The following is an 18,887-nucleotide window of genomic DNA, read 5'->3' as shown; positions in this document are numbered from 1 at the left end:
TAAAAAGTCTAGTTAGGTGATTCAAAGCTTGTATCTTAGACTAATCTGCAACAACAGCAGCTTTATCTAAAGGGCACAGTAGGGCTCTATCATTTGAGACACTCACATGGTCTGCTGCTTTGGATTGGACCTGCTTGTTCTACACATGCTTTGTTTTTGTTATATTGCTTTAAATAGGGTTTAAGCATAATTCTTGTTAATGAACTCTTCCTCTTATTGCTTGCATCAGTTTTGCCCTTTCAGGAACAGAGGAGTGTTTAAATCTGAAAATGACATGACACTGTATAAGCAGAGTGTAACTTTCTTTTAAAGGTGATCCTTCCTTTAAACTCAGTTTTAGTTGCAAAGTATGCAAGAACTGAACTCAGTACGATTTATCTTGTGAAGCTTCAGCAATCTTCATGATATAGAAGCTCTGTCATCCTTAAAAGCTGAGTTTTTTGAGGTGACCCAGGCAGTGGGTCACCCAGTCTCACTACATGTTTTTGTCTTTTACAGTGGATCTGTATCAAACAGCTTCTATTTGCTCCCACCTAGAACTTGTGAGATTTAGCAGTAATAATTAATAACATCTACTGAGAAAATAGGTAAGGTGGGCAGTTAGTTACTAAAAGGAACTCTGCAGTCAGTGAAACAAAAATGGGCTCTTTTATTGCTCATGAGGTTTAATTTCAGTCTGTGAACTCTTTTGAAACCTAGAGAAGAGCTATAGCATTTTGCATGCTTTTAGTATCAAAACCAAGGAAATAATGCTTATATGCATTTCAGTCCTTATTTGCAGGTTCATGAAGTGGGACTTTCCTGATATGTTTCAGTAAAAGGAGAGAATCGGGTCTACTCGCTGATTTTTAGCTACTGTTGCTGCTTTTTTGTATATATAAAGCCAAGGGACTCGTGTTGTGTATGCAGGACTCTTAGCATTTAGGATTCCCCAAATATCCTTTTTAAAAGTTACTTGTGAAATAATGTCTGTATGCTGTTCAGTGCTGAAAAGGATTAAATCCAGAACTCAGGCTTGGCATTAAAAGACAAACCGTAATCTTTGGTGATTATTTGTGTGAGAGTTATTTGTGTGAGCAGGTGAGAGTTTCAACACCAGATAAAAGTAATTACTAAGATACTGAAGAGGAGGCTGTGGAACTGCTTATCAGGGGATGGAGAGACTGCTATGGTCTTCTGTCAGGTTTTGAAGCTATTTGGAAAAATTGCTGTTAGAAAAATCCCGTTGACACCCATACAGGTACTGTGATGGACTCTGGAAATTTCTGAAACTGGTTACTGCAAGTGAAGAGCATTGCGAGGAAGTGCTGCTGATTACTTGGGTTTCTTGCTGTTAGACTTTTCTAGGCATCTTTTGTTGATGGGTTTTCATGAGCTTTTGTCCATTTTTACATTCTTAAGACTTTGCTGGATTGATGTTGAGAGGCAGAAGTGGCCTTGTCATGTAGGGCCTGTTGTGGCATCTGAGATGTTGCTGACACACAGGCATGGGATATATACACTATCCTCTTCTAGGAGGGAAAAATAATGAAGGTAATGGGTGTTTTTAATGAACATCACTTGAAGGCACTTACGTCTGTTAACCTTTGTTTTTTCAGGCTCTCTGTAGAACTCTAAACCCTTGGTGCCTATTTGACTCAAGTAGGAATACTTAGGGGGGATATGCTATCAATATCTTTACAAAGACCCTCTCCACTGTATAATATGCAGTTGCCAACTGTTAGATTTGGCTTTTAGTATAGGAAAAAGCATGTGTATGTCTACAGTCCCTGTGTATGGATGCCTTGTGGTCTTTTTGTCATGGGAAAGCTGTTTGAATCAAAATCAATCAATTTAATGGCCAGGAATTGCATGTTTGCTGTTGATTCTCATATTCAGGAAATGCTTTTATATTATGAAAGAAGCTGTATAACTTTTACATTTGGATTTTTCTATGAAATTGAAAGAAACATGATAATGCTGTTTAAAAAAACCCAGTCTCTTCCCTGTCTATACTTAATTGCAGAGAAGAACCTTCAGCATGAAGGAAGAATGTACCAGACCACTTTTTGCAGTCAAGGATGAGTTCACTGGTTTTAGCCTCAAAACTGTTAGCTGTTGGGTTTTTTTAGTGTTACAAATCTCAGCTTATCCTAAAGTCTGATAAAAAGCCAAGTAGCAAGAAAACAAGGTCACTTGTCAAGCTGAAGGAGTGCATTTGTATTTTTCTTCACCCTTTAGTTATGCTTTTTCCTGGTATAGAATATTAACTATGAAAAATACTTGTCTCAGAATTACAGCTGTAATTAGTTTTGAAACAGGATTGGAAAAGGAGTTTTATTTATCACTTTCTTACACTAAAACTTGCATGATGATGCTGCTACTTCTGGATGCTAGATCCTTTTAGAAGTCTGGAACAGTTGGGATGTGAGGCTTTGTTACCATCTGCTTTTACAGTCAAGTGTCTACTTGTGAGTTTCTAGAACCTCAATGACTTTTTCAAATTTTCTATAAATGTCATGTAAAAATACATAAATAGTACACAAGGTAAATTTGCAAAGAAATTAATTTTCCCTTTTCCAGAAATACCACACATCTATATTGCATATGTTCTGGTCGTCCAGAAGTCTGGTTTCCTTTTCTTGAAAGATTGAAGTTAATTATTTTACTAGAAATTACTTTTCATTTGCATAAATCCTTCCAATTTAAATTTTGGCCTAGCAAGATTTATATGGATATGTGCACACACACACTTCCTAAGATGCCACATTTCTACTGCAGGTGTTCCATGCAGATTCCAGAATATAGGAGAATATTCTGGAAGTGAGGAGTGCTGTAGCATGTCACAATGAGTTTTGTTTCTGTTGGTCAGTGCTTTTCACTTAGGAACAATTGAAATGAATAGAAGAAAACTAATATTTTTCACTGGAACACCCTAGCACACATGTGGTTTGAATTGAATTGTAAAACCTGAGATAACAGCTGCAGACTGTGCTTGGTGGGATTCTTTTAGCCAACTGGAGTTTCTCATTTAAGTGTATGTTGCTACATAGTACAGTGGCACATGTGGCCTGAACTTCTTACTTTCAGAAAATGTGTCTGGTGCAAGGAGTTAAAATAGAGCATACTAAGGGTTTGAGAACTGAGCAGAAGAATCAGATGTGCAAATATTGGCAGTGACTGTGCTTCCTCTGTCAGAAGAACTGGCTGCATTTTGAGATCACTGAATAAAGTTAGGAACTCTTGTCAGTGAAATACTCTGCTTCAATTGCAAAACTTCAAACAGCCACAGAACCACACAGCCTTAAAGTGTGTGTGTGTGGTCTTAACCTGGACAACCTCAAACTTAAATTCTGGAAATTACCTGGACAGTTTTGGAAATTATGCTTCATTTTTTTACCATTATTTCAAATTTTCATCTATAAAAACAACTATAAATGCAACATCTGAAGATGCAAATGCTGTATACTCCAGTTGGATTATGGCTGAGCTCTGGATTTTCATTCATTTGAAAAAACCCAAACACAAAACACTCACTACTGTTAAGTATGTGCATATGTTGGGAAATGTTGATGTTCTAATAAGGCTTCACTCCACTCCTGTCTCCTCACAGGTCTTATAAACCATGCTAGTCTTTCCTGTATGTTTTGTTGTTTGAATGACCTGCTTGAAAAAAAATGACTGCTGTAATCAGTGATACTGGAATAGAAGGAATTTTGAAGTACCAAACTGTTCTGGTGACTGGGTTTTTGATAAATCATTTTTATAATTGTCTGGACAGTAGTAACAGGAGTGAGCATTGTATAGAGATGTCAGCACTACAAATGGAGGCTTTTAAGCAAGAAACAGTATGTCCCAAGGCTGAAAATAGCCTATCCATTGCTCCTTGCTGGATTTCATTTTAGTCCAGATGTTTTCAAGCAATTTTTATTACATCAGATTACCTATTCAAAATCTAAACTGAAAAGGTCTTTTCTTTTCACAGCAGCAGAAATATTCCCATATTGAACAAAATATGTGCTTTTCTGGGGTGGGGGAATATGCATCTTGTACACATTCAAAACATTAGAAGCTAAGCATTGTAGAGGAGAAAGAGCATTGAATTTTACAGGCTTATTCTTAGTTTTCTGTGCTTTCTTGGCAGAACGGTTGAGTATTTTTAAGTGGTGTTTTGTAAGCACTGTCACAGTGACTGTTGAGCTGGAATTACCTGGGAAGGGATGTCTGCATATACCAGGTGTAGAGTTGTGATTATATTGTGTCTTGAGTGTTTGTGGATTCTTAATAATTTGATGAAGATCTTTGTAAAGACACATCCTGAGGGTCTCTTTCGTAGTTGTTCACTGTATTGAGAACATTCCTGTTTAAAAAAGAAAAGAAAAAACCCTCGTGAATATAAATGGTTTTAAAAGCTATCATCTGATACTTGCTTCATTTTGTTTTGAGATCAGAGGCTGGTGAATAGATATCTTTACTTCCATTGGATTATGTGTAAGTTGTCATTTATCTGTGCTCAGCTATCTATCCCAAACAACTAAGAGAAGCTCCTTTTGGTTGTACAGGCTTTCCTTAGCTGCTTTGTGCTTTCAGATTTTTGAATAAATTTTATTTTTAATGTATTGAGCAGTTGGAATTAAAAAACCCCAACCCAAAGAAACTGTGATGGTCAAAGCTTTCAGGAGAAATGCTCTCTGAAAAGGTGTACGTGGAAATAGGGAAGCGATAAAGAGGCATTGCCATTGTTAGGATGACTGTGAAGGCATAAATGAAGTGTAACTATATTCCCATTTTTTTTCTCCTGCCTTTTCATCAGAAAAACTGAATTTCTTTCTATTGCTTCCTTGAGGAGTTTGTTGCTAGCTGCCATTCATTCTTTAGAAAGCAGGTTTACAAAGGTGGCAGAAGTGTGTACCCTGAAGATCATAGTATGTTAAAGGGTTGGAATGGACCTCTGAGATCATGTAGTCCCAACCCTCCCTGTCCTGGGCAGGGACACCTACCACCAGAACAGGTTGCTCAAGGCTCTATCCAGCCTGGCTTTGAACACTGCCTAAGAAGATCTGAGGATCTTACTTGGCCATTATAGTATTAATTACTGGATATTTTTCTCAAATTATTGGTTATTTTGAGTCTATGTAATGCTGACAGTCTATAGATTTGTTGAGATCTGCAGTGCTATTGTGCTATCTTTACTCAGTCCTTGTTTTTCACTTTTTGCCTGTGCTTTACTTATTTTGTCATGTTAAAGAAAATACAGCTTTCATAAGGGTAATAGCTATGTTGTCTCATGAAGCTTTTAGTGCCAAGGTTGTTGGTTTCAAGTGGTTGAAAAAAGTTGTATTTAACATCTAATGGCTCTCAAATGTTTCCACACTATGGTTCTTAGCAGATGGTTTTAAAATCATAGCAATATTAAGCACTATTTGTTCTCCAAGTACTGTAATTAGAGAGGTAAAGGTTTGGAATGAACCTGGAAACAGATTTTTTCACTCTTAATTTGTGTCAGCCAGGTGAAAGGTACTTTTATTTCCCCCTCCTGTTACAGCCCTGCTGTGGAAACAAGATCATTGTGCTCTCCACTGCTCTGCTTCCCAAAAGTAACTTGGAAGTACTTGGAAAGTAGTATTTGACTTTTCATCCCAGGACTCTGCCACTGCTTTGGAAACAGTTGTGATGCTTCTACCCATGGCAGAATCACACTGCAAGAGCATATAGGTAGAATCTGTTGGTGGCCTGTAGAGAATCAGGACTGAGGTTTCACTCACTGGTAGTGAAAATGAGTAAGGTTAGATTTCCAGTACCTTGGGAGTATAAACTGGGCTTCTAAAACCACTGAGAGGATATCGAAAAAGAAATAAACATTTTCTTTTGAATTTTATTTAGAATGTTGAAAAGCTCTGAAAACAAAGCAGCAGTTGTTAGGGATGATACACCTGAGAGATCATTCCAGGGTTGGATTGGCAGAAGACGTGAATGAGCCTTCGGGGAGGAAAAAAAAATAAACAAAAAAGAATTAACCTCTGCCTTGTAAGCTGTCTTCTTTTTCCCTTTTGAAGTGTCAGTTTGTGGGTTTGATAAATGTCAGAAGCATTCTTCTTCTCAAATAAAATTCTTCTCTGCATAATCCGGTGTTATGGTTTTTCCTTTTTTCCTCCAAAGATTACTTTGTCCTTCCTTTGGTTTCTAATCAGAGAAGTGCTCAAGAAATGGGATGGATTTGACAGCTAAGTATGTTTCCTACTGAATTAGTTTTGTAAGGGAACGAAAGGAGGCAGATGGGAGTATTCTCTCCTGCAGTTTTGGAAGTTCATTAGCTTAATAAAATGGAAACTAAAATCCACACACACCCCAGCCTGCTTTTCTTTGAGGTTCCAGTCGTGCTTATATGTATAATATCTGACATTATGACAAAGAGTCAGGTTTACATAGGCATATGAGTTAATGGGCTGCAGCCTAGTGCCTCTGTCTAGGGATGAGGTACACTGATAGTTGTGACACAATGTGTTTAAATAGATTTCATCTCCTCTCTGTTCAGAAGAAAAGGATTTGTAGACAGTACAACTGAGTGAATTGGCATTTGAGGGGTGGATTAATGTAAATATATGAGTTTTTAAAGTCACCCAATAAGAATTTGTTTAGGCTTTTTTGTTTGTTTTTCCCAGGTGTTCCAAATAATAGATTGAGAAAGGCTGCTTTTAGGATTCTATAATGTGTAAAAGCACTTAAGACAAGGATTAGGGGAAGAAAGGGAATACAGGTTGCCAGTCTGAGGTTGGTTCTCTTTCAGGTAAAAGAATTCAGTGTCATAGACAGTGCTTTGGTTGTTTTATTGGCACTGGGATGTTCTAGTCATGGATTTAGACTCTGCTATGTGTAAGTGTTAAACAGTATACAAAAGGCATGTGACTTCTGTATGAAAGAGGAGTACAAGTAGATAAGTGCAAGCTGCTCTGGAAGGAAGAGAAAATGAAGACAGCATTGCTCAGTGCAATAAATAATAATAAAGCCACATGTTGTGAGTGCTTGAGCATACTCAAGTGTTTAAGTGTCTCAGAACACAGAATCACTGAGTTTGGAGAGGACCTTTAAGTTCATAGAATTCAGCCATTAACCCAGCACTGCCAAGTCCTCCACTAAACCATATCCCTAAGCACCACATCCACAGGTCTTTTAAACACCTCCCAGGATGGTGTCGCATTGTTTCCCTGGGCAGTCTGTGCCAGTGCTTTATAACCCTCTATGCCCTTATTAGCTACACATCTATTTGCAACCAAGTTTTTCAGCTTGGAAGTATTTATGATGTGGCTTGTAATGCCCTGTAAAAATATGCAGATATACTGTTTTATTTGAAACAAATTGAAGGTAGTAAAGGAAGAAGGAAAAAAAATATTCCTAAAATCAGGAGAATTAATTTATTGTGGATAGAGTACACTAGAGTTATTTGGTTTGTCTAATTAGTTAGGTGGCCATTATCTTACATTAAAATAATTAGGAAACTTGTTACTGGAAAGGCAGTTCAGTATAGTAACTGATGGTACAGAGCACTTCAGCATGAGGCATTATGGCAGCTGGGAAGGAAAAAGTCAGAAGGTCAAAATCCATTAGAATTAGAAAATAAGAGACACAAAGTCTGAAGGAAGCACTCTGGGGCTTCATCCTTAAGAAAGAACATGATTCAATTGGTCCTTGTCCTGCCAGAGAAGTTAATATGGGGATATAAAACCAAACAAATTGAAAGCATTAAGCCATTGCTGTCTTAGCACGCTGGTTGCCTGTTGGCCTGATGGCTCTACCTTCCCATGTGATAGATGGAGCTGTCCAAATTTGTGTTCTCTATGTGCAGTTTGTTTGCTTTGATGAGCTGTCAGATTTAGATTTAAACTCTCTACCATCACTATCACCCCAAGCTACCTCAGATCCTTCTTATTAGGACTGTCAGGCGCACTCGTCCGTTACGTTTTGGAGGACTGGTTTATAGTGACAAGAAGCCATTACTTATGGCTGCATTTAGTCAGGTCCCTTTTTCTGCAGTGTAAATGTTCATTTTACTAAATTGCAGTGCAGGTTTGGCCAAGAGCTCATACCTCTGCTACAGCTCACTGAACCATTTGCATCTTATGAATTGGAGCCCTAAGTCATGTTCATTTAATCAGTCACTCCAGTGCAAATACTGATGGAATTGCCAAGTGATTTCTTTGGCAAAAGGCAAGTCATGCTTTGCAACTCTGATTCCATATACTTTTCCTCAGGGTATAACCTCTGTTTTTATTTAATTCCTCCGTATTTTGCATGATTGGAGGACTGAATAAAGTCAGCAGTGTGTTTATGTTTTTATTTCAAGTCCTGAAGGAAGCTGCAGAGGATATATATGCATAATAAGGAAAAGAGAAACTGATCAGTTGTTTAAAAACAGAAGTTCTGTGGCATTTAATGTATTTTCCTTTATCAAAAATTGTTGATGATTTTAGACATATTTTAGAATTCCTTAAGTTATAAACCCAATGTTATTTCTTTTAAAGATGGAAACCCACTCCTTTCCCTTAATGTTTGCAGAATTGTGGCCTTGAATAAGATTGTACACAGTTAAAAGCACATTACTGAATTGATGCAGACATTCCTATAGTAGCAGATTTACTTTCAAGGGAGGTGCTCGTTGTAACAGCTTCATACGGACTAGAATATTGCTGCTTTTTTCAGTGAGAAGATTTGCAGCTGATACCTGCCTTTGCAGCCCATTGACAAGGGGTGTGACTGGTTCTGTCCCACTCACCACCCACTCTGCACAACATCTAATACATGGCTTTTTGGTAGGCTGGTTCAATTTACCAATGCAGAGAAAGACTACCTCCCAAGTTATTTTCCTGTAGTGTTAGCAAGCTGAAGGATCTCAGGAAATTGTCAGATGAACATGGGAACTGGTGAAATGTGATGGTTGTGTGTGTGTGTTTGAAGGGATGGAATGACACATCCCTTTTTCAGCAGCATCAAATAAGGAAAATACGTAATATAGCTCTAAATATGCTGGATTTTACATCAGTACAAGTCACTGCTTCCTGAAGACTTTCCTTCTAGCTAAATCTTGCTTCAGTTCTGTGACCAGGTGCTCTCTGTGCTGATGCCGGGTTCTCCCAGGTTGGCATTTGCATTGTGGGATGGCTGCCAGGTGTAGCTGTGGTGTTAGCACTCCATGTTCTTTTACCTTCCATGACTTAATGTTCTTTTCTTGCTGCTTCAAAGTCTGAAAAGACTGTCACAGGTAAAACCAGGCTCTATGTTGCACTCAGCAGAGAATATGCAGTGACAGCGATTGGTCTCCAAAGCTGCACTGGTGATGCTGTGCTAGGTTAGTGGTCAAAAGAGGCTGAGGGCCAAGCAGCCAGGGATTTGCAGGTGCTCTTTTTCAGGCAAACCTCATAGGAAGAGGGCCAAGCAGCCAGGGATTTGCAGGAGCTCTCTTTCAGGCAAACCTCATAGGAGTGGGACCTGTACAGGAAGAATCTATGGGCAGGAAGAATAAACTATAATTATGTGGATGTGGCCATTGATGCTTGGTGGTTTCATAGAGAACAGTGCTGAGTTAGGAGTTTCTTGACAAGGTCTGTGAACTCACTATGATCATCTTTTTGAAGTGGGGTCCTCGTGGCACCCAACACTTTTTAAAAAATGCACTTCATTTACATGTAAGAATAGTCAGAAGTCAATGAGAACACTTCTGGGCTCTAAATTGTGAGGTTTTTCATTACTGGAGGTCTAGTGAAAGTCATGCATAGAAATAACAGAAAGGAGAGCATAATCTGGTACATCACTAGGAAGGGGAGAAGAGGGAAAAGTAGAATTTCAGAGTTGAAGAAGTGACCTTTGTAGTTAAGCATTCTGCATCAGAGCTGAACTATGCAATTGCTGGCCTGCTTCTGTTTTGGGAAGAAATTGTCTCATTCTACTATTATGTTGTTTTCAAAGAAGCATAAAGAAAAGGTTGAAGTCTTGACAGTTATGACAAAGTCCAGTGCCATAATGTGTCACCAGATAAGTGATACTGTATAGTCTGTGGCAGTCAGCAAAGCATAGCAGCCACTATTTATATGTCAACTTTAAAAGAGAGGAAGTGTTACCCAAAGGGGAGAGAATATCAGAATTTGACAGCCTGGTAGACATCTGAGGTTAAATGTCATCTTTTGAATAGATATAACTTATGTATTCATTTTATATATTGAGATCTGAAATTCCAGACTTCAGATGCTCATTTTATTACTTTATGGGACTTAAAACCATTGTGCCTAAGAAGAGAGCAAAGTTTCCTGCTAGAGCAGATGATGTTAAAGGTTAGGCCATAGTTTTCAATATCTGACTTACACTGTGTGAATATGTAGGTGCATCTGTAGCCAGCAACAGGAGAGAGAAAGATGCATCTATTCATGTCCTAATCTTAAAAATAAATTTACTTCCAGTAGTAATTTGTATATTGTTTGGATTCATCCCTTGTTATATCAAATGATTTTCATGTTTCCTGGACTTGATGTTCTTTGTAAGTTCTTGTTTCATTTTAAAACTTTTAAATTAAAACCTTGTTTATGTCTGTCCTGCATATATTGCACATAGAAAGTAACTGTGTTGGTTTTCCCTTCCCTACCAGAAGTTGTTTTTCCTTTGAGTATTTATTTGTGCTTTGGTTTTTAACTGCCTGAGTACTCTTATCCCTTTATATTGCTTGGAGCAGGAGAGAGTAGAGCAAAGAAACTTCCATAGTTATTTTAATGATCTCAGAAGAACAGAAGCTGTTAGCCTTCAAACAATATTTTCAGTGTTTATGAGGAACAGTGCGTTCCCTACCAGAAGTTGTTTTTCCTTTGAGTATTTATTTGTGCTTTGGTTTTTAACTGCCTGAGTACTCTTATCCCTTTATATTGCTTGGAGCAGGAGAGAGTAGAGCAAAGAAACTTCCATAGTTATTTTAATGATCTCAGAAGAACAGAAGCTGTTAGCCTTCAAACAATATTTTCAGTGTTTATGAGGAACAGTGCGCTTTGAATCAGAGGCACTGTATTTTCCTCTTCTCAAGAGAATTGCCAGTATCTCTTTTACATTTTGAAGTCTGTGTGAAACTTTCCATTGAAATGTGAATGACAAAGCTCTGATTACTTTCTGTGATTTCACGATTAGTCTTAAGTGTTGTAGAGATTACAGTTGATAATACCTTCATGCTGTGTCATCCATTCTGTCTGCTGGTGATTTTGTGTGAAATTTGTAGTAAATCCAATTATTTTTAGGTGTTACTTGAAAAATAATATTCTGTAGTTTTAAAGCCATTGTTTCAGAATTTTGATGATTTTAATCAAGAAACTAGTAGAAAGTATTGGTCTCAAATACAGATTCCCTGGATATAGGGGAAGGAGGGAGGCGGATGGCTGACCTGTGACCTTTGTCTTCTGTCCCCAGCTGTAGCTGTGCATTCTCTTCTCTCTGCTTTTTGCCTTAAATGCAGCATGCAGCCCTAACAGCCAGTCACATCTGGTGCCTGCATCCCTAGATCAGGGGAAAAACTGAAGAATGTGCTTTTCTCTTCTTGAACTTCCTTCAGCCCATTCATCCAGCAGTGTGAGAGGTTTGAGGCTATTGTGTGCTTTTGCACTGCTTCACTTATTGCAACCACACTGCTTTATGTTGCTTTACTTTTTACAGCCTCCCATTCGTGTGCCTATCCTTGCTTTTCTTAGAAGAGGATTATCCACCGTAAAGAACCTTTTGCACCTTTTAAAAATACGTGTATGATACTTGAGTAAAAGTGTGGGTGGGTTCCTCTAAACCCTGTGGGTGTGATGCTGAGCTCAGAACTGGCAGTTGCAATTTAGAAGACACCCTGGACTTGATCTGAATACATTGGCTTCATATGTTTTGGCAGCCTAACATGTCAACAGTGGGCCAGACAGTGTCAGGGAGGGAATTGAGAATAGGGCAAGAAGAGTTGGATGTGACTTGGTCTCGAGTATAAAAGCTTTGAGAAGCCTTGTAGAATGTTGGTATGCCCATTTGTTGTCAGTGTTGTCAATTCTGGTCTCCCCTTCTCAGGAGGAATGTTAGAACAGGTAGAGACAGGCAGGTAAAATAGTTGTAGGCTCAGCTGTCTTACAGGAAGAGACTGAAAAGACTGCAACTTCAGCATGTGAGACCAGGCAGGCTGCACCTGTTCTGTAATCCAGTGGCTATAGTTCTTGAGGGAACACAGTGGGGATGCGCAGCTAAAAATGCCCAGGTACTTGTCTTGGACTATGACCTGAGTATGAAATTTTCAGTTTCAGTATTACTGTGTTTAGGTAGTGATTTTTATCAGTTGAGAATTTGGTTCATTGCTTTGGAGAGACTCAAATGATAGCTTATTCAAGGTTCCTTTGTAGGGCATTTGATGACATATTTTCTCAACTCAACTTTCGAGTTGTTTCTGTGTTCCAGTCAGTGGATTATTGCAAGGTCAGTTCAGTGAGATACTACCATGAAAATGTTACAGGTTTGCATGACGCTCAGAGGACCTATTTTTTGTCTTGTGTCTTTTGGAAGAGTCCTGTTTTCACAAACTTTTCACTCAATCATTATTTCTGAGGTAAAAAGCTTGCTTTTTTTAAATTTCTTTTTGACAGGTTCTGGAAGATGCAGAGGCTCAACATCTGTTCCAGTCCATTCTTCCTGATATGGTCAAGCTGGCACTCTGTCTCCCTAGTATCTGCACTCAGGTAAGCAAACACAGCCAGCCAGTGCTCTGTGTCAGAGCACTTCTCTGCAAACTGCAACTGATGGCTAAGGTCCAAACATCAGGATTGTATTATGTTCTTAATAAAAGCTGTAGTTTTTGTGTTGAATGTAGCTTAGGCCTAGGGAGCAGAACAAACAGTACACATCTGTAATTGTGTAACAGAATGTAAAAGCAAAATAAATTGCACTGTCGTATTTTTTGCTTCTTGCATTTCTTAATTGAGGTTGAATTTAAGATGAAAGTTTAAGATTTCTTAAGTTTCTTAAATTTCTTAAATGAACCTTTCAGGTTCTAAAGTCACACTTATAAAGTAAAACAGTTGAATAATCTTAAAATGCCTAATTTTTTATTAATTTTTTTTAATCCTAGTGGTGGTATTTTCATAAAGCCTTTATTTACTTGGGAGCATATTTTCTTCTGCCTGCAGCATATAATACTTCTGCACATACAAACTGTAACTAATTCTTTATTAGTGCTATGGAAATTGTTCTGTAAGTAATAAAGCTGATAAAACTGAATAGGAGTGGTTAAGTGAGGATGTATGATGGGTAACACATTAGTAGGGTAGAAACTCTAATTTGTCACCTCCTTTGCTACCATTTTCTAGTTTGATTCTGTTGGACAGGAGCAGGGAATATTTCTCTCTACTTTGTTATGCTGCAGTGGGCCTAAAGTAGATACATCGTTTCAAATTGTGAATGTTTCTTAAATTTCTTTTACTAGTAATTTGATGAGGAAAGTTGTTTGAGAATGCTATGAAGTTTCTGAGCACAAAGTCAAGTACAAGACTTTAAAGTCCATGTAGTAATGCCTTTTGTAAAGATCATGTACTGCTAGGTAGTGGAAATTGAAGAGACCTTTGTCAGGCTTATTTTTTTGGTTAGACATAAAGCTAAATTTGTTCCAATAGAACACTGCCCAAAATACTCTATTTTTACAAGTTTGTAGAACTTTTTCCCCACCTCTAGCTGTGTGACTACAGACATCATAAATAGCTTGTTAATTAAATAGCCAGAAGACAAGAATGAGATTCTGTAAGCATGAATATAGTGGTTACAAGAATGAAGGAAAACTGTTCTCTGGAGTAGACAGGGCTGTGTATTCAACAGTGTAAATTAGCAGCAATTTCTGTATTCATAGCTAAAAGGATTAAAATGTAGCTGCTCAGCTCTACTGGAGCTAGGCTAATGATGGCCAAGAAATTTGGAAGAGGTGAAAACTGTTCTTTCTCCCATTGAATAGGTTTATTGTAGTTGTTACTGGACTCCTTAGCAGACAGAATGATATACTCCCCCACACTCCATAGTATCACAGATTTTAAAAGAATAAATAACATGCCATGAAAGTTGTGAGCCAAAATTCCAAATCAAGGCTAATGCCTGATAAAATGGGACATGTATAATGCTCCAGAGAGGGATTTCTTTTGTTCCCCTTGCCCCTTTATTCCTTTTTATATTAAGGAAACCCTGATTAGAGTTAAATAAAACTCCAAACCAGAGTGAAACTGAGCTTTCTGTTCATTCTGATTCTAAAGGAATGGATAATTATGCACTTCCTGCAAAGAGTATCTGTGTTATTTCTTCAAGTAGGATGGGAAAAACCTCCAAGCAAGTCATAGAGTTACAATCTGTGGCATGGCTTCCTTGTTTCTTTGTAAAGTTTAAAGCATGGTTATTGCAGCTGAAAGCATTCCTTCAGGTTTCTTAACAATACAGCTATTGAAAGTGGCTTTTTACATCAGTTTTTAACATTGCCCAGGATTTGCAACATCACACGTATTTTTCCCCTCTCCATTCCCCATGATTTTGTTTGGTAACTTGTGTTTTCCTGGTCTTTCTTTTTATTATTTATTATAAGTCCACAGTTTGTCGTGCAAGCCTTTCCTGAATTGTCTTGCATACACTGTTCTTGACTTTAATGGTGCTGCTGATTAGAGGCCTTACCAATGGCCTAAATTACTCTTGCTCTAATATAACGAATGTAATTTTGTGCTCCTGTTTTTTCTTTCAGAAAGGCTAAGCTAATTATTTTTCTCTCTCCTTCCCTCCCTTCTCCCCTGCCCCTTCCTCCCCCTCACTTCTTCTCTTGGTAGCCGATACCTCTACTGAAACAGAAGATGAATCACTCCATCACAATGTCACAAGAGCAGATTGCTAGTTTCCTGGCCAATGCTTTCTTCTGTACTTTTCCACGTCGCAATGCAAAGATGAAGTCTGAGTATTCTAGTTATCCAGACATTAACTTCAACAGGTATGACACTCCAGAGTAAATGAAGCTGATCACCCTTCAATGAAAATATTATTGTTGTCATTTAGGGGAGAAGCTTGTTTGTTTCATGTTTCTGTCACTAATTTCAGTAGTTTACTTTTTGTCTTTTTTTTTTTTTTTTTTTGATTACCTCTAAAGGACAAGAAGGTATAAGGAAAGTATACAAGAAGGTGTAAGAAAAGATCCTGTGCACAGAAGATATGATTAACATTCCGTTATTTTTTTTGTGTGTGTAAACATGCACAGACACACTCTTGCTCTGGCATAATTAGACTGACACAATTCCCTACCTGTTCACCTGTGTCTCCCCCCAACCTCCTCCCATGCACCCCCAAACTCCTTGCCAGTGTGGCAGTATGGAAAACAGCAAAGGCCTTGGCTCTGTGTGAGCTCTGCTCAGCAATAACAAAAACATCTCTGTATTATCAGCCTTATGTTCTGTGCAAATCCTAAACATAGCCCCAGACTAGCCACTGTGAAGAAAGGCAACTACTTCAGCCCAAACTAGCACAACTGCACATTTCTAGCTGTATTTTATGTTGGTTTTTTTAAAGGACTTTTAGCTACCAGGTTTTGTTGTAACTTAAGTGTTTTATAAAGCAAGCAGTTAATTATATATTTTTTTTTAAGCTGAGTAATTTCTTACCAACTTCAGAATAAAATGCTGTTAAGCAAGTGGAGTAAGTTCATATTCTTCTCTATGAACATTGCTCAGCAATGTGAAGTCACAGTAGTACAGTGTAATACTTGAGGTTGACTCACACCATAGTATTTCAAACTACTTTTAAATCAAAAAGCCTTGGCAGGTTATTACATAAAAAGGTTTCCTGCCATAGACCAGTATAAAGAATTTTCATTCAGAATTTTCTGCCCTGTTCCAGTCAGTCCTCCATTGTTTTCTGACTTAGCTTCCTGGCGCTACCACTCAGAGTATGTTCCAATAATGTTATTTAGAAGAGGAATACAGCAGACAACAGTCAGGCCTTCCTCTTGCATTGTGGGTGAAGTCATGCTCAACTTCTAGTCCCATAGGGTAGAAAGCCATTTTTATTTGTGTAAGAGCAAGAATATTGTTGCCAAAATTGAGAAAAAAGGGAAGCTGATGTCCTCTGGTTCTCAGGGATTAAAAGTGGCTCTTTCTCAATGTTTGGCAATTTATGCATTTATTGTACAGTGTCCTTTTCCAGTCTTTTTTTGTTTACTTAACATTTGTTACACAAATCCACACCCCTACAGACTCTGTATTTTGCATTTGATAATGGGCAGGTCAGTGGAGTAGAATACAAGGTGTGACAAGCAGTGGATAAAATGAGAGGGAATGTGCAGTGAGAGGGGAACTGGCAGGATAAAAGCTAAAGGAAATTGAAGAGACTGTATAGTTTTCTGTGACTGCATGTAACCTGACTTAGTTAAAATCTAAAATGAGAGGGGAAGAGGATGAACAGTATTCTATTTATTTTTTCTTCCTGCCAACCCTGTATTTTCTCACCCTTTAGTAGCAAGGACAGAGTAAAATGTCATGTTTTCAGCTGTTGTTTCAGACCTGTAAAGGTGACAAGGTTTGATTCACTGCAGTCAGTATTTTGAGCTTAAAAAAAACCCCACTTTTTGTGCAGCTGGATATACTCAAAAGGCAGTAGAGAGTGTCTGAAGTTAATATGTTTGCGACTTTTTTTCCTGTTTATAACGATGTTTTGATGTAAATGCTTTGGAGGCTGCTGCTCTATTCTGTCTGCTTAGGGATGGGCATAACAGATTGTTCCACACAGCAGCCTTTTGTCCTCACAGTATTATGGTCTGCAGCTTTTTTCAGACTGAGTTTTTTCCTCAGCATAATTCATCTGCTGCATGACTGTGAATAAATGTCTTTGTTCCTTGGGTACCAAAAAATAATCTGCTGTGGTTCCCTAACAGCCAAATTAGTGAGTGGGTGCTGCATTTTAGGGGTTTTTGCTTTAGCAAAGGTGGCTCCTTGATGGCACTTTGCATGTCCTTACTACACTCATACAAAAGGCTTCTACCCCTCCCCTCAGCTGTTTGAGACTGAAAAGCTAAAATTTATGCCTGTTAAGTCAGAAACACAACTGTGTAAGTTTTCTTATGTTTTTGGTGTTGCACAGCAGTCTTTTATCTTTATGCAGTCTTAAACATTTAAATGCTGTTATGGTCCCTTTTTCCTCCAGCCTGCTCCCTGCTTTAGGTTTTTATGTGGTATTAACTGCCATATTGGAAGTTCCACTCCTAGTCCCCCCAGGGTACAAATCTGTTTGACAAAGCAGCAGACAGACAGTGCAGCATACTGAGAATTTACTCACAGAGGCATAACTGGAGCTGAGTGGAAGGAAGGCTGTTGTATGTGTTAGTATTAACATGTCCTCTCGTGCCTGGTAGTCGTGCCAAATGAGAGGAGAGAAAAGGGACCATTCCTCTTTTGACACTGAAGCACTTGGTTTAATAGTATGTTGTGACACTAACTGTCTATTTTGATTGTTCATCTTGCTACAGACTGGGAGTCACCTGTGTATAATGAAATGCTCAGTAATTGAATTGGCAAGGATGGGCCTATTATGATTCTTAAGTCATTAATAATATAATTCATTTCAAATATGGTTGATAAAATGGAATTGGTAATTTGAGTTTTAATATTTATGGATTCTAGTAGATAGAATGACATCCATTCTGTAGCCAAACATTATATCGTACTCAGAGCATCCATTCTGTAGCCAAACATTATATCATACTCTGAAGCATAAAATACTGCTTCTATTCAAAATATCAAGCCAAATTTAGAAGGCTTGATGTTTCTTTTTCAAAAACACTTTTATAATACATAAAATGGAAATAGATTGGGCAGTTTTCTGCAAAAATAACCTCCACAAAAGAAGAAATAGTTGAACTTGCCATTTTATTTCTCTTTCTGATGAATTTTCCATGGAAGTTGCATTCTGGTTGAATGTAGAGCCTGAATTGCATTGACTCTTTGGAGATCATCTCTACAATTACAATGTTGGTTGAGGAGTTTAGAGTAGTTTCTTGTGGTGATAACCATAATTAACCTTCTGTGGTGAATAGTTTGTGGTTTAATGTAGCACTTCAATAAAAAATACATTCCTCTTGAAATATACTCAGGTTGAACGATGTTTGCATTTATTTTTACAAGATGCTGAAACTCTTGTCATCCACACTCAGACAAGACTGCTCTGTGGAGGTTTTTCTTCCCTGCTGTTGGCAAAGTTACCAGACCTGTCTAAAGGCACTATAGAATCTGGTGATTTGGCAAACCACCTAGTTTGGTTATATGTGAAATCAAAGGATAAGGAAAAATGTCTGCAGTCTTGAGTCAGTGTTCTGGATGGCTGGAAAGGATACAGTTTTGTCAAGGACCTGCTTGGCTTCTGATGTGTCTTTGACCTGCTGTAGTTCTGTTCTTAGCTGTTGTGTCAAGCTGAACTACTCCTCTATTTTCCTTGTTCAAAAACCTCCCCTAGTTAAACGAGATGTTATGTATGGCTTGCATCAAAGCTGTTGGGGCTGAATTCATGACTGAAGCTAGGATGTCTAATGACAGAAGCCAGGTGGATCTTTTGGCACATATATTAGTGGTTGCTCTGATTTGAAACCACCAGTATTCCACTAGGACTGAATTTCTTCATCTTTATCAAACAAACCTTAAAAGTAATTTCAAGTGATTGGAAATGAGGGGAAAAACACTAGTTAAGATATATGTCTTTTATGGAATATATAATATATGAAAGGAAATGGGAAAGTGTATGGTACATTTATGCAGGAAAATTGAAATCTGATTTACCAGTAATGCAATTGTCTCTCCATAAACAACATCAATTTCACAATGCTAATGAATATTCTCTGGGGAATAAATTACCTAGTGACTTTG

General features: G+C 38.0%; 1 protein-coding gene across 1 annotated transcript in view; it reads left to right on the top strand.

The window, feature by feature from the left end:
- Positions 1–18,887, top strand: part of PARG (poly (ADP-ribose) glycohydrolase) — a 49,808-nt gene that overhangs the window by 12,704 nt on the left and 18,217 nt on the right. The window contains exons 7-8 of the mRNA XM_009083183.1: positions 12,612–12,704; positions 14,817–14,974. Coding sequence (XP_009081431.1) covers positions 12,612–12,704; positions 14,817–14,974 — 251 coding nt within the window. The remainder of the gene's footprint in view (positions 1–12,611; positions 12,705–14,816; positions 14,975–18,887) is intronic.

The sequence above is a fragment of the Acanthisitta chloris genome, unplaced genomic scaffold, assembly GCF_000695815.1.
Source record: "Acanthisitta chloris isolate BGI_N310 unplaced genomic scaffold, ASM69581v1 scaffold36579, whole genome shotgun sequence".
Classification (NCBI taxonomy): Eukaryota; Metazoa; Chordata; class Aves; order Passeriformes; family Acanthisittidae; genus Acanthisitta; species Acanthisitta chloris.
Note: the sequence above shows the minus strand (reverse complement) of the source record. Positions and strands in the feature narration are given on the sequence as shown.